The sequence below is a fragment of the Mobula hypostoma genome, chromosome 18 (genome assembly GCF_963921235.1).
Source record: "Mobula hypostoma chromosome 18, sMobHyp1.1, whole genome shotgun sequence".
Lineage (NCBI taxonomy): Eukaryota > Metazoa > Chordata > Chondrichthyes > Myliobatiformes > Myliobatidae > Mobula > Mobula hypostoma.
This window is the reverse complement of record NC_086114.1, coordinates 39,440,355-39,462,630: the sequence shown is the minus strand read 5'-3', so window position 1 is coordinate 39,462,630 and position 22,276 is coordinate 39,440,355. Positions and strand designations below refer to the sequence as shown.

Sequence of the window (22,276 nt, the reverse complement as noted above, 5' to 3'; positions counted from 1 at the left end):
CTAAAACCAGCACACCCACCTCTCAGTCTAACTCACTAAAACCAGCACACCCACCTCTCAGTCTAACTCACTAAAACCAGCACACCCACCTCTCAGTCTAACTCACTAAAACCAGTCCACCCACCTCTCAGTCTAACTCACTAAAACCAGCACACCCATCTCTCAGTCTAACTCACTAAAACCAGCACACCCATCTCTCAGTCTAACTTACTAAAACCAGCACACCCATCTCAGTCTAACTCACTAAAACCAGACCACCCACCTCTCAGTCTAACTCAATAAAACCAGTCCACCCAACTCTCCGTCTAACTCACTAAAACCAGCACACCCATCTCTCAGTCGAACTCACTAAAACCACTTCACCCATCTCTCAGTCTAACTCACTAAAACCAGTCCACCCACCTCTCAGTCTAACTCACTAAAACCAGCACACCCATTTCTCAGTCTAACTCACTAAAACCAGCTCACCCACCTCTCAGTCTAACTCACTAAAACCACTTCACCCACCTCTCAGTCTAACTCACTAAAACCAGCACACCCATCTCTCAGTCTAACTCACTAAAACCAGCACACCCATCTCTCAGTCTAACTCACTAAAACCAGCACACCCATCTCAGTCTAACTCACTAAAACCAGACCACCCACCTCTCAGTCTAACTCAATAAAACCAGTCCACCCAACTCTCAGTCTAACTCACTAAAACCAGCACACCCATCTCTCAATCTAACTCACTAAAACCAGCACACCCACCTCTCAATCTAACTCACTAAAACCAGCAGACTTACCTCTCAGTCTAACTCACTAAAACCAGCACACCCATCTCTCAGTCTAACTCACTAAAACCAGCTCACCCACCTCTCAGTCTAACTCTCTAAACCCAGTCCACCCACCTCTCAGTCTAACTCACTAAAACCAGCACACCCACCTCTGTATCTAACTCACTAAAACCAGCAGACTTATCTCTTAGTCTAACTCACTAAAACCAGCACACCCACCTTTCAGTCTAACTCACTAAAACCAGTCCACACACCTCTCAGTCTAACTCACTAAAACCAGCTCACAAACCTCTCAGTCTAACTCACTAAAACCAGTCCACCCACGTCTCAGTCTAACTCACTAAAACCAGCACACCCATCTCTCAGTCTAACTCACTAAAACCAGCACACCGACCTCTCTATCTAACTCACTAAAACCAGCAGACTTATCTCTCAGTCTAACTCACTAAAACCAGCACACCCACCTCTCAGTCTAACTCACTAAAACCAGCACACCCACCTCTCAGTCTAACTCACCAAAACCAGCTCACCCACCTCTCAGTCTAACTCACAAAAGCCAGTCCACCCACCTCTCAGTCTAACTCACTAAAACCAGCACACCCATTTCTCAGTCTAACTCACTCAAACCAGCTCACCCTCCTCTCAGTCTATCTTACTAAAACCAGCACACCCACCTCTCAATCTAACTCACTAAAACCAGCCAACCCACCTGTCTGTCCAACTGACTAAAACCAGCTCACCCACCTCTCAGTCTAACTCTCTAAAACCAGCACACCCATCTCTCAGTCTAACTCACTAAAACCAGACCACCCACCTCTCAGTCTAACTCAATAAAACCAGTCCACCCAACTCTCAGTCTAACTCACTAAAACCAGCACACCCACCTCTCAGTCTAACTCACTAAAATCAGCACACCCACCTCTCAGTCTAACTCACTAAAACCACTTCACCCACCTCTCAGTCTAACTCACTAAAACCAGCACACCCACCTCTCAGTCTAACTCACTAAAACCAGCACACCCACCTCTCAGTCTAACTCACTAAAACCAGCACACCCACCTCTCAGTCTAACTCACTAAAACCAGCACACCCACCTCTCAGTCTAACTCACTAAAACCAGCTCACCCATCTCTCAGTCTAACTCACTAAAACCAGCACACCCATCTCTCAGTCTAACTCACTAAAACCAGCACACCCATCTCTCAGTCTAACTCACTAAAACCAGCACCCCCATCTCAGTCTAACTCACTAAAACCAGCACACCCACCTCTCAGTCTAACTCACTAAAATCAGCACACCCACCTCTCAGTCTAACTCACTAAAACCAGCACACCCACCTCTCAGTCTAACTCACTAAAACCACTTCACCCACCTCTCAATCTAACTCACGAAAACCAGTCCACCCACCTCTCAGTCTAAATCACTAACACCAGCACACCAATTTCTCAGTCTAACTCACTAAAACCAGCTCACCCTCCTCTCAGTCTAACTCACTAAAACCACTTCACCCACCTCTCAATCTAACTCACTAAAACCAGCACACCCATCTCTCAGTCTAACTCACTAAAACCAGCACACCCATCTCTCAGTCTAACTCACTAAAACCAGCACACCCACCTCTCAGTCTAACTCACTAAAACCAGACCACCCACCTCTCAGTCTAACTCACTAAAACCAGTCCACCCACCTCTCAGTCTAACTCACTAAAACCAGCACACCCATCTCTCAGTCTAACTCACTAAAACCAGCACACCCACCTCTCAGTCTAACTCACTAAAACCAGCACACCCACCTCTCAGTCTAACTCACTAAAACCAGCACACCCACCTCTTGGTCTAACTCACTAAAACCAGCTCACCCACCTCTCAGTCTAACTCACTAAAACCAGCACACCCACCTCTCAGTCTAACTCACTAAAACCAGCACACCCATCTCTCAGTCTAACTCACTAAAACCAGCACACCCACCTCTCAGTCTAACTCACTAAAACCAGTCCACCCACCTCTCAGTCTAACTCACTAAAACCAGCACACCCACCTCTCAGTCTAACTCACTAAAACCAGCACACCCACCTCTCAGTCTAACTCACTAAAACCAGTCCACCCACCTCTCTGTCTAACTCACTAAAACCAGCTCACCCACCTCTCAGTCTAACTCACTAAAACCAGTCCACCCACCTCTCAGTCTAACTCACTAAAACCAGCACACCCACCTCTCAGTCTAACTCACTAAAACCAGCTCACCCACCTCTCAGTCTAACTCACTAAAACCAGTCCACCCACTTCTCAGTCTAACTCACTAAAACCAGCACACCCATCTCTCAGTCTAACTCACTAAAACCAGCACACCCACCTCTCAGTCTAACTCACTAAAACCAGCACACCCACCTCTCAGTCTAACTCACTAAAACCAGCTCACCCACCTCTCAGTCTAACTCACTAAAGCCAGTCCACCCACCTCTCAGTTTAACTCACTAAAACCAGCACACCCATCCCTCAGTCTAACTCACTAAAACCAGCTCACCCACCTCTCAGTCTCTCTCTAAAACTAGTCCACCCACCTCTCAGTCTAACTCACTAAAACTAGTATATCCACCTCTCAGTCTAACTCACTAAAACCAGCTCACCCACCTCTCAGTCTAACTCACTAAAACCAGTCCACCCACCTCTCAGTCTAACTCACTAAAACCAGCACACCCACCTCTCAGTCTAACTCACTAAAACCAGCACACCCACCTCTCAGTCTAACTCACTAAAACCAGTCCACCCACCTCTCAGTCTAACTCACTAAAACCAGCTCACCCACCTCTCAGTCTAACTCACTAAAACCAGTCCACCCACCTCTCAGTCTAACTCACTAAAACCAGCACACCCACCTCTCAGTCTAACTCACTAAAACCAGCTCACCCACCTCTCAGTCTAACTCACTAAAACCAGCACACCCACCTCTCAGTCTAACTCACTAAAACCAGCACACCCATCTCTCAGTCTAACTCACTAAAACCAGCACACCCACCTCTCAGTCTAACTCACTAAAACCAGTCCACCCACCTCTCTGTCTAACTCACTAAAACCAGCTCACCCACCTCTCAGTCTAACTCACTAAAACCAGCACACCCACCTCTCAGTCTAACTCACTAAAACCAGTTCACCCACCTCTCAGTCTAACTCACTAAAACCAGCACACACACCTCTCAGTCTAACTCACTAAAACCAGCACACCCATCTCTCAGTCTAACTCACTAAAACCAGTCCACCCACCTCTCAGTCTAACTCACTAAAACCAGCACACCCACCTCTCAGTCTAACTCACTAAAACCAGCTCACCCACCTCTCAGTCTAACTCACTAAAACCAGTCCACCCACCTCTCAGTCTAACTCACTAAAACCAGCACACCCATCTCTCAGTCTAACTCACTAAAACCAGCACACCCATCTCTCAGTCTAACTCACTAAAACCAGCACACCCACCTCTCAGTCTAACACACTAAAACCAGCACACCCACCTCTCAGTCTAACTCACTAAAACCAGCACACCCACCTCTCAATCTAACTCACTAAAACCAGCACACCCACCTCTCAGTCTAACTCACTAAAACCAGTCCACCCACCTCTCAGTCTAACTCACTAAAACCAGCACACCCACCTCTCAGTCTAACTCACTAAAACCAGCACACCCACCTCTCAGTCTAACTCACTAAAACCAGCACACCCACCTCTCAGTCTAACTCACTAAAACCAGTCCACCCACCTCTCAGTCTAACTCACTAAAACCAGCTCACCCACCTCTCAGTCTAACTCACTAAAACCAGTCCACCCACCTCTCAGTCTAACTCACTAAAACCAGCACACCCACCTCTCAGTCTAACTCACTAAAACCAGCACACCCACCTCTCAGTCTAACTCACTAAAACCAGTCCACCCACCTCTCAGTCTAACTCACTAAAACCAGCACACCCACCTCTCAGTCTAACTCACTAAAACCAGCTCACCCACCTCTCAGTCTAACTCACTAAAACCAGTCCACCCACCTCTCAGTCTAACTCACTAAAACCAGCACACCCATCTCTCAGTCTAACTCACTAAAACCAGCACACCCATCTCTCAGTCTAACTCACTAAAACCAGCACACCCATCTCAGTCTAACTCACTAAAACCAGCACACCCACCTCTCAGTCTAACTCACTAAAACCAGCACACCCACCTCTCAGTCTAACTCACTAAAACCAGCACACCCATTTCTCAGTCTGACTCACTAAACCCAGCACACCCACCTGTTGGTCTAACTCACTAAAACCAGCTCACCCACCTCTCGGTCTAACTCACTAAAACCAGTCCACTCACCTCTCAGTCTAAATCACTAACACCAGCACACACATTTCTCAGTCTAACTCACTAAAACCAGCTCACCCACCTCTCAGTCTAACTCACTAAAACCAGCACACCCACCTCTCAGTCTAACTCACTAAAACCAGCACACCCATCTCTCAGTCTAACTCACTAAAACCAGCACACCCACCTCTCAGTCTAACTCACTAAAACCAGCACACCCACCTCTCAGTCTAACTCACTAAAACCAGTCCACCCACCTCTCAGTCTAACTCACTAAAACCAGCTCACAAACCTCTCAGTCTAACTCACTAAAACCAGCCTACCCACCTCTCAGTCTAACTCACTAAAACCACTTCACCCACCTCTCAATCTAACTCACTAAAACCAGTCCACGCACCTCTCAGTCTAAATCACTAACACCAGCACACCCATTTCTCAGTCTAACTCACTAAAACCAGCTCACCCTCCTCTCAGTCTATCTTACTAAAACCAGCACACCCACCTCTCAGTCTAACTCACTAAAACCAGCCAACCCACCTCTCTGTCTAACTGACTAAAACCAGCACACCCACCTCTCAGTCTAACTCACTGAAACCAGTCCACCCACCTCTCAGCCTAACTGACTAAAACCAGTCCACCCACCTCTCAGCCTAACTCACTAAAACCAGCACATCCACCTTTCAGTCTAACTCACCAAAACCAGCTCACCCACCTCTCAGTCTAACTCACTAAAACCAGTCCACCCACCTCTCAGTCTAACTCACTAAAACCAGCTCACCCACCTCTCAGTCTAACTCACTAAAACCAGTCCACCCATTTCTCAGTCTAACTCACTAAAACCAGTCCACCCATTTCTCAGTCTAACTCACTAAAACCAGTCCACCCATCTCAGTCTAACTCACTAAAACCAGCCCACCCACCTCTGAGTCTGACTCAGTAACCCATGATTCAGAAGCTAGCTACTTTCTGGATACCTGTCTATTCTTTCATTCACCTATCTGTCATCTTCTTTGGCATTGATCATCCATCCATTCACTATCCCAATCAATATAACTGCAACACCTGTGTATTGTAAGGGGTAGGGAAACTAAACTTGACATCTGGCCACATGAGGAGATATTGAAATAGGCAGCGTAATCATGTATTAAGAGAGACTAAAGGGAGGAAAGTGGGGTAATGATTCCACGGCCAAGGGCACACCCGCCAATAGTAGGGCAATTACATTCAAAATGAACTGAGAGGCCAGAACAGGAGGAACTCTTATATTTGGAAGGTTGAAAAATGGGAGGAGATACAAGAATAGAGAGGAGATAATGCACAGAAGAATTTTTGGATTATCTTAATTTTACAGAATATTGAAGAAGAGATGTGGAACAAGAGTACTTTTCAATAATCTGAAGCTCTCAGTCCTGCAGATAAGGTTTTCAGCAGCAGAAAGGTTGAGAGACAGATCTGTAAGATGAAATCACTGATGATATAAACATACTGACTGAAATTCACCTTGAGGTCAAACACGGCTCTGGGAATGTGTTTCCAGTTATTTACATTCAGATAATTTAACAGTGGATATCAGTTAAGCTATATTGCAAATTAAACAAAATACAGAAATGAAATGAGATAGATCCTGTAGCTATGTCAAAACACAAGGGAACTTATCTGCATCTTTAGGTAAAGTAGCCAAGAAACAAAATGCAGATGGGAAATAATGGGTCAAGAGTAGGTCCCTGGTGGTTATCAGAAGCAATGGTATGGGTTTGTGGAAAGAGAAGTTACGGAGTTGATCGATAGCTGACAATGAAAGGATGTGAGTGTAGTCCCACTCAGCTGCAAAGCTTGGAGAAGTATTGAGGAGGGAGATTTCATCAACTGTGTAACGGATGCAGACGGGTCAAGAAGAATGGCGAAGATTATATTTGTGACACTCATATTTGATCTTGTTATGACTACCATAAGAAATGATTGGCCAAAGTGATAGAGGAATTTCTATCACTCCATTTATCCATTTGTTCACCATCCAGCCTTATCGATCTTTTTATCCATTCAATCGTATCCACCATTATAGTCTACGCTGCTTCCAGCTGACAATGCATTCATCCATCCATCTACTTATTAATATGCCAACTGATCTTCCAAGTATTCTTTCATTTATTTCTTCCCTGTTTTCTGCTCAAGAATTCATCTAGCTCATCCACACTGACACCTGTCTATCCAACCAATGGTTCTTCCCAAAGAACCGTTTAATCATCTATGCAAACAATTTTCAATCTATTAAAGCATTCATCCAGTTATCTATTGATCCGTCCACAACTTAGCAATCCATTCCTCTACTCCAGTATAATTAGCAACTGAAAAAAAGTTTAAAATATTATACTCTGACATAACTGGTCAAATATTTTTCCAACATATGAAAAATCTGCACTATGGTCTTTGGAATTCCAAAACATCAAGGTCTGTCTCAAAGATGGACAAGTGACCGTCCCATAAGAAAATCAGAGTTTTAAATTGACTGATATTTTCAGAATCTAACAGCATTTGTTTTTCTGACCCACTGCCAACTGTGCATTTTTTCTGCCAAGGAACCAAAGAATGTGAAACATTTCATAACGATGATGCATCTTGAAATATTTCCCATTAACAGTCTATAAATATTTTAATCTACACTGCATGCTATATGTCATTTTTTTTTAACTGGCAGATGAGATTGACACCTTACCTGTCACAACTGGATAACTCTGGGGTCCTGAAACGTTGGTCCCAAGGTCGGGAGTGGCAGCAGCTGATAGGCTGCTTTTAACATCTTCTAATCCAGAGGCCAAGGCAGAGAGTGAATATTCATTAGCCTGGGAGAAACACAGCAGAAAAAGGCAGGTGTAATGAAGCGAAGATTGACAGGAGTTCATTTTGGATTCTAGGCAACTGACTTCACAATCCCTCACATGCCCAAACCCCTCGCCCATACACAAAATTAAAATGTATCACTTTTTTTTCCCAAAGAAGATTGATAGTGAATGAATATTCTCTGACATTTCATCAGAAAGACATGATAGAGGATTGGGAGGGAGGTATAAATTACAAAGCCCAAGGAGAGAGATGCAGAGAGTAACTGAGATCTGGAAGAGAGAAACAGAGAATAAGTGAAGCTTGGGAGTGAGCTACAGAGAATAACTGAGATCTAGGAGTGAGATGTGGAAGGTAATGGAGACCTGAGAGTCATACACAAGGATAACTGACACTAAAGTGTAAATAAATTCAGAGCTGAAAAGTAAGATATTGCATTTAGTTGATGCCAGAATCAAAATACCCTCATTCTTCTTCAAGCAGCACTATAGGAACAGTTTTGCCCATCAGATTTGAAGGTTGGTTTAGTTGTTACTGTCCCATCTTAAAGATTGTACCTTCACCTTTTCTGAACTGCAACGTTCATCTAAATTTTTAGCTCATGTTCCTGGGATCGCCATTAAGCTATGATAAAAGCAACACTTGTGAGTGTGGTGCTTTCGGTAACATTATTCAGGATTTTGAACAGGGATCAAGATGTTCCTCTGGATCAGGGAGGTGTTTTGCCATTGAAGTATTTGTCCAAAGGCATTGCTGTACATCACAACAAGGTAGAATGAGAAAATGTAAAATCACAGGTGAATCGGTTGTGAAACCAGATGGCCCTGTGGTTAGACATTGCCTTGTGGGATTTCAATTTAAATCCCAGTCAGTTTAATGGGTGTAATTGTTAGTTCTCCTTCAACCATGGGGACATTCTATCATAAATAGCTCATTAATCACTTCCTAGAGTGGTTAGTTTACTCCATTACACAAACAAACAGGACATAAGAAACTGAAGGATTCAAAGGCCAATTGAATTCTCAAACCCGCTCCTCTATTCAATATGGACATGGCGGATCTAATCCTGGTCTGAAAACTACTATTCATCTTCCTCCCTGTATGTTGCAACTTAAATTATCAGTCAGTCTCTGTCTTTAATATATTGAATGAATCTACCTTCACAACTGTCAGAAAGAGAATTCTGAAGAGCCATGGCTCTGCAAGAAGAAATTCCACCTCAGCTCCATCTGAAATGGATGACCCCTAATTTTGAATCCATGTCCCGAACTTCTAAATAGGAAACGCCCTCTCAGCATTCACCCTGTCAATCCTGCACAAAATTATATTTGTTTCTTATTCTACAGATTTCTAATGAGTACAGTACATCACCAATCTGCTCAACCTTTCTTCACACCTTAATGTAATGAACCTCTGAATGGCCTTCCAAGCAAGAAGCCAAATCAGGGCACAGTAATCCTGATGCAGTCTTGCCAGCGTACTGTAACTTCTATGACCTTACACTCTATATCCCTCATATTAACAGTTAACATATCAGTAGCTTTCCCAATTACTTTTTGTACCTGCATACCTACCCTTTGTGTTTTATTCAGCAAAATCCATCCCTTTTGCATAACTTTCAAGGAATATTTACATCTAATATTCTCAGTATTAAATTTTATCTGCACAGTTATTTTTCTTTAGCACATTGATTGATTATCAGTCTTTGTCTGTGTACATTTTTTGTAAACTTCTATTGGATTTCTTTTTTTCTTTAAATGCCTGCAAGAAAATGAATCTCAAGATAGTATTTGGATAATAAATTTACTTTGAACTTGAGCTTAGTAACACTTGCTGTCATGGTCAGTAAAAGCTACGTAGCACAAGAAGGGTCCTTCAGCTCATGAGGTCCAGGTTTTTTTTTCCTATTTACACTAATCCCATTTGCTCATATGGGGATAGTATTTCTATCCCATGCCTGCTAAATGTCTTTTAAGCACAGTTACTGTGTGTGATTCCATCACCTCCTCTGCAGCAGGTTCCTTATATCAGCCACTTTCTGTATAATAAATGCACCCATAACATCTACTTTGAATTTCCAACCTCACAACTTAAACCAATGTCTTTTTTGTTTCTGACACTGCCATGAGAACAAATGTTGATTATCTACCCAGTCTGTGCCTCTCATAGTATTATACTGTATACCCTTCAGCCTCCTTCGCGCCAGCCTATCCAATTTCTCCACATAAATAAAGTCTTCCCATCCAGGCAACATCCTAGTGAATCTCATTTGAACTTTCTCCAGAGCAACCACATCTCTCCTAGAGTGTGGCAACCAGAATAGCGCACACCTATGGTTGAATCACTATTTTGTATTGATGCAACATAACATACCAATTTCTACATTCCGTGCCACAGCATGTGAAAACAAACATGTCATATGCCTTCTTTACCTCCATACTCAATTTGTTGATACTTTCAGGGAACTATGGACTTGGATCCCATGGTCTCTCAATTCATCAATAGTCCTGAGTGCCCAATATTTTACTTGTTTATGTTCTACCTCTTTTTGACATCCTAAAATGCATCACCTTACACTTGCTAGGATCTGCTTCTATTTGCCAACTCTCCAGCTAATTTTCTATTTGTTCTATTTCCTGCTGTAGACTTAGACAATCTTCCTAATTATCTAATTATGTGTCATTTGCAACATTCATGAATCACTCCACCACTATCACTCCAAATTATTTATATATACAAATATCTCCAACACCAAAGGACCTGGCACTGATCACTGACCGCTATTCACAAACTTCCAATCAACAAAATATACTTCAACCATCACTTCAGCCTCTTATCACTAAGCCAAGTTGGATCCAAATTGCCAGCTTGCCTTGAATCCCAATGCCTTAACTTTCTGGACCAACCTGCCACATGGGAGCTTGTAAAATGCCTTCTTGAAGTTCATATAGAGAAGGTCTATACTCCTGCCTTCATTAAACTACTCGGTTACTTCCTTAAAAAAAACTCAATCAAACTGGTGAGGCAAGATTTTCCACTCACAAAAGCATGAAGCATATCCCCAATACCTAACGTACAGAAATCCTATCCCTCAAAAAATTCTTCCATTATGTCATTACTATTAACATAAGGTTCACCAGCCTATAGTTAACTGGCTTATTCTTGCTGCCCTTTTTGAATAAAGGAGTGACTTCTGCAATCATAAGCTATAAGGACTTTGAATCTCTTGATGTATGGGTGGGAGTGGGAGTAGGGTGGAGCTGGTGTGAGGTACTATGTTAACAAGATATTACAGTCTAATAAAATGTGGAAATCTTTTCCCAATCACCACCATACCAGGGTATGACTGCTAACTATGTTGTTCCAGCCCTAGAAACTTGATGATCAATATGGGTTGATAATAAGCTAATCCTCTGTTTTTTTTTCACACAAAACTGTTACAATGACCTTCATTATAATAAGAGAAATTAAATTATAAATAAAAACTTACACACTGCATGTACGATGAATGGAAAAATAATATGGGAAAACAAAGGGATGAATGAAGTAAGAGAAGAAACAGGAAAATAAAAACAAATGGAAGTAAACTTGAAATAGTGGGTGGTTTGGATAAAATATTTGCAGTTACTGGCGTGATTTGTAATGACCCACAAGTGCAGTGATACCCCAAGTGTCCATGTCTTATCAGGCCTCAGCTGACCTTACCTTGTCTCATTCAACAACTGCTAACCCCTGATTGTGTGCTACAACTGTCGCCCAGCTGCAGGGGTTGTTCCCTTTTTAATAGCATTCAAATGCACAATAGCAATTCCCCAGCGCAAAGCCGGTTTTGAAAGGAGAAGCCATGGCATACAGGAGTGCGGGGTGGAGACTTCATTGAATTTTAAAACACGTCCTACTATATCAAGCAGCTTCTCAAACTGCCAGCTCGATCTCAAAGCTACCTTACAAAGATGAAAAGCAACAAAAGGACCAACAAGCCATGTGTCCTGATTAATATTATATTAGATTAAATCTGTTTTATTCACCCTACTCCAGACACATGGCTGTTTTGCCTTTTCTTCCCTCTGCCTACTTTCTTTCTCTCTCACTTGCTCTTTCAGTCTCCATCTCGGAGATTGCAAGTCATTTCCAATTCGTTGTGGTATTGATCTTTCACTGGGAATCAGTTTTCTAATTAGCTGCAAATTAGGCTTTCTACTGGGGGTGAGGCCTGTCCCCCTGATTTATCACTGGAGTAATTCAGTGCGATTGGAGGGAAATTAAAATGAACTCAATTAAGCAACGAGTTTGCTTTATGGGCTTGGATGGAGTTTCAGACGAAAAATTAATAGTCTCTTGTTGTTTAATAGTCTAATGAAAGTAAATAAAGGTTATCCATTGTAATAAGGCAGCAGCTATAAAAAGTTGTATACAACCACAGCCTTCATTTATGATGCTCCAGATTCATAGTGACATTTAACTGTAATTTCTTTTCCATTAAGATAAACAGTCTCTGTGTAGGGCTTCACTTCAAAGGGGGTGTGTATTGTCAAGACACCTACTTCAAGCCAGCAAGGCAAGCTGCAGATCTGACAGATTCTCTGGTGAGCTGCAGTTGCCATTCCTTATTTTGAAATACGATTCATTCATTCAAGATGTAAACCTGATCTGCATATATGTACCAACTGGACAATGTCTCAGAAGGTCAAAATGTCTACAGTATAGTTCTACTCTTCCAAACCTTTAGTTGATCCTCATCACAACATTCATTAGTTAAACTTTATAATGTTATTGTACCATATATTATGCATATGTACATAATATAAAATAGAATAATCATGAATAATGCCTATTGTTTAAAATCTTGTGGGCCATCCTGCCTTTCTCTGAACAGGGTCTATTATATCAGACTCAGGGCCAGTACAGTCAGAAGGAGAAATTTTGACTCGGTCCCTTTTCCTTATTTCTTTCCCAGTATTCCAGATGCACGTCTAATATTCAGCCTAGATCCTAGCTAAGGCTCTAGGTACCTAAAGTTTCATATCACAGTTGAAACTGTACTCAAGCAGGCAATCTACGGCTTCAGCAAAGCTTAAAAAATACAAAAAATCCCTGTGCACATATTCCACCGTATGACAAATTCTCCCATTGCAAACTTTCTCGGTAAAGTCAAGCACAATAAATTTCTCGTTATAAATTCTCTCATTATAAACTCACAATATATTTCATGTTATAAATTAAATTACTATAAACATACTTGTTTTAAACTCCCTATAGCCTTTCACTATAAATTCCTTCATTATAAAATCCTTTATTGTAAACTCTCACTGCAAACCCTATCACTATTACCTTTCTGTCTGAATCCATTCTCAAATGTTCACACTATATAATCTCTCACCACAAAACCTCATTGTAAACTCAATCAATCTATATACTCATTATAAATTTGATCATTATAAACTCAATATAAGCTCAATCAATATAAGCTCTCTTCCTATAAATTCTATCACAATAAACTCTAATTAAAACTCATTAAAAGCTCTTTCAAAATTAATTCAGTTGCCATGAGCATTCTCGCCTTCCATTAGGTGTGAGGGTGTAGACTGGTGGGAGGTGGGCAGAGGGATTTCTAATGATGAATGGCAGAAGAAACAAAATTGAAATTCCCTGTACACTCCAGAAGAGGTGTTGTGAGGGAATATAGTGAGGTTTAATGAGCTAGGTATGGATTAGTAAAAGCTGGAGATGGCTGGTTAAATTAGATGTGCATTAACAAAATTCAGAAAGAGCATAAAAGACTAGAGCACACATGGCAACAACAGCTGTGGAGATGAGCAAGTTTATAACTGCATTATGAACTAAAGGAGGGCAAAAAACTAGCCATTTGGAAGCAACTTAAACAAAGAGCTTTCTTCCCAAAGCTAAATATAGAAGGATGAAGGATAACGTTTAGGTTGGTGTGGACGGTAAGACATTCTAGGAAATATTTGGAGGCGGGCTTGTCAATGGTTGAGTTCAAGGGAGAGAAGAGGCTATGGGAAATGACAAAATCAAGGGAAGATTTTATGAATGGAAGTAATGGTTCATAGAGACCCTTTTCAGAATCTCAAACCAAAAATTTAACTTTGTATTCTAAAGACATTCAAGAAATACTCCTTGAAACTAGATTTTCAAATTCTCACTGTAATATCACTATCTCACTAGAAATGCTCTCACTGACTTGGCCCTCAGTCCCAACTCTCTGCCATTTCATTGATTTACATTATTTTTTTTATTCAGTGTTTGTAAATCTTTGGAATTTTCTACTCTAGAGGATTTTGAATGCTCACATTGAGTTTATTCTATGCAAAGATCGATAGGCTTTTGGATAACGAGGAAGTCAAGGGGCATGGAGATTGTCAGAAGTGGAGTTGATGTGCAGGATCATATTTAATCTGAGAGAATAACAGAACAGGCTTGGCTGGCCTTCTGGCCTGCTCTTGCATGCATTCCCCATGTTCGAACCTTTCTTCTTTATTAACTCTCTCATTGTAAAATCTTTCACTTACAACTCAACTCTCTCACTTTCACTACTCACTATACTTGGAGGCACAGAAGCATTGTGGTTAGGTAACTGAGCCAGTTATCCAGAGGCCTGGACTAGTGATCCAGACACTGAAAGTTAAATTTAATTAATTAAATAAAACTTTGGAATAAAAAGCTATTAACAAAGGTGACCATGAAACAACCATCTGATTCACTAATGCCCTTTAGGGAAGAAAATTTGCCATCCTTGACTGGACCGACTTACATGCAACACCAGAGTCACAGCAAAGCACTACTTGCTTGAATGGCATCTGAAATGGTTTTGCAAGTCTTTTGATGGAAAGGTAATTAGGAGTGGACTGTAAATGGTGGCTTTGATAGTGATGTCCATATCCAGTAAATGACTAAAAAAATCCAAAATCTAATACCCCCACAACAAAATCTCTGACAGTAAAACCATTGTAAACTCGCTGTTAATTTGTTCATACCTGGGGTGCAAATAACTGTGATTATAAATCCTAACAGCTACTTAAACCTTCCAGAAAGAAAATCAATATAAAAATGAAATGAAAGAAGGTTAGATAGGTAGTGATATAAAAGAACAAAGAGAGAATATAGGTTGGATAGAGAAAAAAATCAGAAATGCCTTTTATTTTATAAATCCCTTGAAGAGTCACAAAATGCTTTCTAGCCATATAAACTCTTTTGAACTATATTTAGATTTAGTGTAGAATATCTACTACAGCAACTTATTTCTTTATAAAATCTTGTAACCACCATAAACTTTCTCATCACAGACTCTTTATGAAGTGTATTGTAATAAATGTAATCATTAATACTTTCAGTCACTGTAAACTTTCTTGTTGTAAGATATCTCTTGTAAACTATCACCTCAATAAACATTTTCTCATTACCTGTGCCATCAGATAAAATACAGCGGTCTTATTGTATGTAAACTCTTTCTACAAATTCTCAGACTAACCATTAAGTTATCTCACTGAAAATCGTCGTAACACTCTTTTACAATAAGTTTATCTGGTTTAAACCCTTTGGTTGTAAACTATTTGTGCATTATACTGAGGTTTTATGTTAGAAGTGTACATAATAATCCATCTGTTATTTCATAATTTTAAGCTACTGTGCAGACTCATTAGAATCATACCAATACTTCAGTAGTTTTATTGAGGATGGCTTCCAAAAAATGGTTAAACTCTCCGCAGAATGTTTTTCAAATTAGTTGCCAACCTGTTTATGTAAACAGCTTAACAGCTATGTTCAAGCAGACCACCAAGGAATTTTCCATTGACATACTGATCAATGTGTCACCAAGGGAGGCTAACCATTGGGTGGGTTGTTATCTTTACCTGTTTGGTTATGTTACATATAAACTGGGATTGTATTATGAAATAGCAGGATCTGTGTGTACTAAACTAATGCACCAAGAGGATCAGAGTGCTTGTACAAAAGATGTCATATAGTTACTAGCATGTTCATGTTGTCATATTAAGGAAAATGCATGGATTACAGAATACTAAATATAGGATAATAGATACCTAAGGAGGTGAGGTAGTTACAGTATATTAAATGCTTCAGCCACTGAAAAACAGATCATTAGGATGGCATTGATAACTGCAACACAGCAAGGGGCTCAGGCAATCGATCTACAGCATTGCAATTGCTGATATAGATGTTTTCATCTGATTTTGAGATTTGGGCAACACAGCAAAGCTAACTTTTCTGTGGTTTCTTTCTGCCTTGAGAACGTTAAGACACACATATAATTTGGTCATTTGTTGGTCAGACTAGGTCGGAATTGTCGGCTCTTACCCTGTGGGCATCAGTGGAATGTTGGGTTTGAATCCAAATGTTCATTTTCAGATGCTGATTCGTGAATTAGCTGGTGCAGTAAGCAACTGAGCTTTGGTAAATAAATGCCATTTACTGTGGTTATATTCAAATTATACAGTCTCTGGTTTGCTAACTTAATATCAAAACACTCAGTCATTGTTCTTTGATTTCAGTCTAACACAAAGAACAAAAAAGCTTTCCGAGAATCCATGTACAAGATATCACACAAGTGGGTATGTGTACACAACAGTGAAACACTGAAGGATTCAGTTTGTGTAAAAGATATGAATAGCAAAATAATACATTATAATATTTAGGGTAACACACACAAAATGCTGGAGGAACTCAGTAGGACTGGCAGCATCTATGGAAAAGAGTAAACAGTCAACATTTTGGGCCGAGATCCTTCATCGGGACTAGAAAGGAAGGGGAGAAGTCCTTCCTCACCAGTCTTGATGAAGGGTGCCAGCCCGAAATGTCAACTATTTACTCTTTTCCATAGATGCTGTCTGGCCCTCCAGCATTTTGTGTGTGTTGCTTTGGATTTCCAGCATCTGCAGGTCTTCTCATGATTATAATATTTAGGCCTTTATTTGCAACAATGCAAAAGTAAAATAGGACTCTGGCACTTTATGATCCCATTCACAGCCTTACAATAGCCTAGAGCAGAAAGTATGGCTGCTGCTGTAAGGCAGGAAACATAGCATCTAATTTCTCTACGTTCCCCCAGATATATTTTTATTCATGTTGTTTAAGGGTAACTCTTCTGCTCTTCTTTCAGTCATTGTTATGGAACTGTCAGTGATCAAATGAAAGGACTTCTATTTAATATCTCACCTGAAAAATAGTGTATCTGACAGTACAGCACTCCCTGCAAACTGCGCTGGTGTGTTATCCCAAGTTCCTAGATCAGATTTGAATCTCCAACGTTTTAGCTCAGACAGTGTTCCTGTAAGAGCTGGTAAAAATAACTAACTTTTTGCTCATGGAAGTGAGACCCTTCCTCTTTGTTTTCCTCCCTCCAAACACCTCCTGAAGAAAAGCAGCCTCACCTGCTCTGATTTAATGTGCTCTCCTGAGTTGAAAACGTCTGAGTAGTGCTGGCGTTCAAAGACTCGTTCCAGGGCCTCCAACTGCTGCTGGGCAAAGGCTTCACTTCGCAGTTGCTTCCTTACACTCTCTGCTGTTCCCTGAGAATCCCCGTTTGGACCAGAGTTATCCTGGGTATCTAAGAGGAAGAGGACACAAACTGCATTTTATGTTTTACTTTGTCTGAATTATGAACAGTATTTTCTTTGCATTTTCAATTAATAGGTGTTTAGGAATTTACTAAAGCAAAAATTAAAACTGAATTCAGAAGGTATTGGCTAGAGTGAGTAACCCAGAACATTGGTTAGATTGAGTAATATGCTGGATACACCAAGACTCACAATCTTTAAACAGGATTAAAGTCTAGATGAGGAAATTTGGCAGCTAGAGTCTTCCCGATTGCTTAATGCCTGGGAACTGACAGTTTTATCAATTAAGTATCTGTATATAAGTGCAAGATATTGCTGTTGCCACTATCTATGAAGACATCCTCTGCCTTATCTTTCTCGATGAAGCAATAGAGAAAATTGCCCCAATCAATATTAAGTTCCAGTTTCATCACTGTGAACTTTTTAGTTTGTATCAATGATGGTGTCTCAATATACCATTTATAAATGGAGATCAAAACTAATACAACACTGGAAGTGAAAATGCTGATCAAAAGTCAGATTGCCCTGGCAACCAATTGAAATGTATGCCGTCTTCTTCTCTTCCCTAGATACAGGTAGCCCCCATGGCTATAGACATGAACCAGTGTCGAGCTGGAGCGGAGCACAAGTCGGCAATATGGCTATATCATAAAGTCTCTGGATTCTCTAACCAACCTTTCTTAATAAGTCTGAGCTGGCTCCACAAACACACCATTATTGAATTGCCCCTATTCTCTTGATAAATGTGTAAAACTCTGTGAAGATTGCACAGAGGCTTAATGTAACATTGCCTATTATATGAATAGTGTGAGGTATATTTTACAGTCAAAACTCTTTACATTTTAATTCTCAATTTTGAATTTTTTTGAAGATTTTGTTCCGCGGCTGAGACACAGATGCAAAGCTGCATTTAATTTTGCACTGTTCACCTGATCCCTTCCCCATTGCATCTTATTCTAATGCATAATATCTTTCCTTCCCTCGATCACAAGCAGTCTCTTAAATCTCTTCCAACTGTCAGCCATCTCTCTCAGTGCAGGCTGTGGCACTCTCAGTTTAGTCTGGGGCTTCGGATACCAACAAATCTGTCATTCTAAATTTGCTGTAGATTATGTTCTCTTTCCAGCACTGGGTGATATATGATATGCAAGGCCCTATTGATTGCCTGATCTTGTGGCAAAGGCTCCAGAAATGAACTTGAAATGAACATCATGCTTCAACTCATTGTGCGTATAATACTCTACTTAATCCCACATTTTTCACAGCTATGGAATTCAATTGATCAATCATGTTTCACTGATAGTACTATTTCAGGGTGTTATTGCTGTTCCATTTCAAGTCTTGACCTTTCCTTCGCTGGGCCAGGAGATGAGCTTATACCAACTCCAGGAAAGAAAATATCATCACCTTATAGCAAGCTACTGCATTTATCTGGAACCAGACTCTTGCATCTTTCTGTTTGTACATGGTAAATATCAGAAAGCCCACATAATTGGAGTGACATGTAAATACTGATGCCATGACCAAGGTTAGGAAATATCTATGCGGTAACATTAGTGATGAAAGCAGATAGAGAAATAAGGCATTAGATGTTCTAATCAAGTTTCCCAGTATGTGGGCTGAACTACAGAGTGGAATTGAACCAAGGGCTTATACAGGGGGCTAAGATAATGGATAATGGATACCTCGGACTGAATTATAGGCTGGACTGCAATCAAGAGGTCTGAATCATTTGGGTATAGAAAACAAATACCGCTGAGCTCAAATGCTTCCCGAAGGAAGATAGATAAGTGGATGAAAGGCAACAGGATTGTGATTAACTGGAATTCTCTTAGAAGGAGCAGGTGTGATTCAATGTGTCAGATGGCTTCCTTCCATGTTTTAACCATTCTGTGATTCTGTGAGTTACTGGTCTGGACTCAAATTGATGAGCCAGAGTCATCTGTATATAGATTCATGGATTGTGGGGAATGAGTCGCTCGCTGGAATCGAATACAGTTAATGTTAATAATCAATATCATGCCCACTGCACGCGGGTTCTTGTTATCACACCAGCTATTATCTGAGGAATAGGCCCTGTCCCTCTGAGGCCTTCTGTAAGGCTCATACTGAGCCTTCGTGTTTCAGGATGTTGGAGGAAGCCGTGTGCTATTGCTTCTTGCTTACTCCAATGGATACTTGCCTGGCCTGCTACCAATGACCCCGCCTCTCCCTGTAAACTAACACCTTGTGAAACTGTGCTGCTCATGGCCCAATTTCGCCACTACTCCTGGACTTGTTTACCTACAGTTAAACTGTTAAACAATGCTTCCATTTTCAGGCTTGTCAATGACCATGCCCTACCTCTCTCTAATCTGCTTCCCAGCATCTCCTGATTATTCCTCAACTAATCTTTCCAACACTGGCAGATCCCCAAGGCCAAGTACACTTCCTGAGCACCTCCTTTATCTCCTCTCTTTCATTTCATTTAGATGATTCCTAAAACCTATTTAAAAAATAAGAACACAAGAAACAGAAGCATTTTTTTCTTGATGAAGGGTCTCAGCCTGAAATGTTAACTGTTTGTTCTCCTCCATAGATGATGCCTAACTTGCTGAGTTCCTCCAACATTTTGCATGTCCTTTTAAGTCCCCTACTCCAGCGATCCCCAACCACCGGGCTGCGGACCGGTACCGGGTCGCAAAGCGTGTGCTACCGGGCTGTGAGGAAACAATATGATTTGGCGATATGAGTCAGCGACACCTTTCCTCATTCCCCGTCACGCACTGTGGAGCTTGAATGAGCGCAAGGTCATTACCGTCGCGTCATCCATGTCAGCGCGGGAAAGAAATTAACTCCTCGAGCTTGGAATTGACAGCGGGCTGAAAAGTATGTTTGACAGAACATCTCTGCCGGCATTCTGGATCAAAGGCAAGGCTAAATATCCTGAGATAGCCACGAAAGCACTAAAAACGTTGCTTCCATTCCCAACATATCTCTGCAATGAATGCAACGAAAACTAAATTGCGGAATAGACTGGACATAGGGAACCCCTTTTGAATATCGTTGTTTCCCATCACCCCTCAATGGGACCATCTTATTGCAGGAAAACAAGCCCAGGGCTCCCACTGATTCAGTGATATTGGTGTGTTGCAATGATTTTATATGCTCATACGGGGAAAATATGCGCTGTGTGTTTACTATCCAAATGTTACTTAAAATGTTATGATGTTATTGACTTATAAGTGACTTATATAACCATATAACAATTACAGCACGGAAACAGTTGATCTCACCCCTTCTAGTCCGTGCCGAACGCTACTCTCACCTAGTTCCACCGACCTGCACTCAGCCCATAACCCTCCATTCCTTTCCTGTCCATATACCGATCCAATTTTTCTTTAAATGATAATATCGAACCTGCCTCTACCACTTCTACTGGAAGTTTGTTCAACACGTACTTCAAGCTCTCCTGTCCTCCCCTGATAATTGACTTATCACTATATTCATGCGAGGAAAATATGCGCTGTGTGTTTAATATTAAATTCGTTAGATAACCCCTTTTAGAAACGAAATTGAGTGTATTAGCCACTTATCACCTATATTCCGGTCGTGATTAACACCCACCCCCCTGAACAGAATCGCCAAAAACGATTTGTAGAAAAAAAATCGGCACGTACACGCATGCGCACTGGTGCCCGCGCAAGGCTTCATGCTCATTGTAGTCTTTCTCGGGGTTGGGGACCCCTGCCCTACTCAACTGTTTCCTTATCTGGATCTGTGCCAAAGTTTGCTTGAAAATGCTCCTTCAGGTATCCAGCTACCTAGACATGGGCCGGTGGTATAGTGGCATCAGCAATGGACTTTGAGGTGGAAGGTCCCGAGTTCGAATCTGCCAAGGTCCCAACCTGGGCAGCAGCAGTATCTGCATGGAAGAAATGCCTGGTAGTCTACTTCTGCATCTTGTAGTGGACAACTACATTATCCATCCATAGGGTTGCCATGAGTTGACAACGACCCAATGGCACTCAACAACAACAAATTTGTATGAGCAAACTCTAGTGTCATCTGATTTGAAAGTTCCACAGACTTTACTCCCTAATCACACACAGTGAAAACATAATTATTAAATTGAGCCAAGGATTTAATGGGAAAATAAATTATTTAAATTGTTTACAGCAATCTGTGCTTGTAAGGTTATCAGATCCATCTTGTGAGGAGATTATTGGAGGTATTGTGTGCCAGCTATTTAAGAATATACTCATTTCTCCTCTTCGTGGTTACATCACTGCTCTTTACCTGCCTATTAAACAAATCTTTTTTTGTCATCAACAAGCACATTTGTGCTTTCTTTTCTGTGTCAAATCATATCAGTTACTATATAGATAGCACTTCAGGAATATGGCCACAGAGCTGTGTTGCTGTCTCAGTACAGGCTTTTCCCATATGGCTCCCGAGGGGCCTTTCACACTGGCACCAGTTGTTGCTGTATCAAACTCAATTGCTCTCCTCGGTACAGAAACAAATAGAGTCATTAATTACTCTCTATCAGTTCAGACCTACTACACAGGACAATCGATACAAGGCATTTGTCATTCACTCCAGCTCCACAGGCTGTCTGTACAAAAGAAAAATAAACTCATGAGCTCCATCAGCTAGCACTTAGAGCTACCTTTGACACTGTGCTGTGTGTGCAGTTTGTACCGTTCTTTACTGTCCCTGTAGAGACAGGGTGCCGAGTACAGCGCTGCGAATTTGT

At 41.1% G+C, this 22,276-nt stretch overlaps 1 protein-coding gene across 13 annotated transcripts in view; it reads right to left on the bottom strand.

Annotated features, from left to right (window-relative positions):
* LOC134358493 (paired box protein Pax-2-like) overlaps positions 1 to 22,276 on the bottom strand; it is a 224,284-nt gene that overhangs the window by 73,772 nt on the left and 128,236 nt on the right. For 7 of the 13 annotated variants that reach the window (XM_063070765.1, XM_063070759.1, XM_063070762.1 and 4 more), the window contains exons 6-7: positions 17,353 to 17,549; positions 7,821 to 7,947 (exon numbers count right to left, since the gene is read on the bottom strand). In XM_063070765.1, coding sequence (XP_062926835.1) covers positions 7,821 to 7,947; positions 17,353 to 17,549 — 324 coding nt within the window. The remainder of the gene's footprint in view (positions 1 to 7,820; positions 7,948 to 17,352; positions 17,550 to 22,276) is intronic. The other 6 variants (XM_063070767.1, XM_063070761.1, XM_063070766.1 and 3 more) reach the window with 1 other exon arrangement.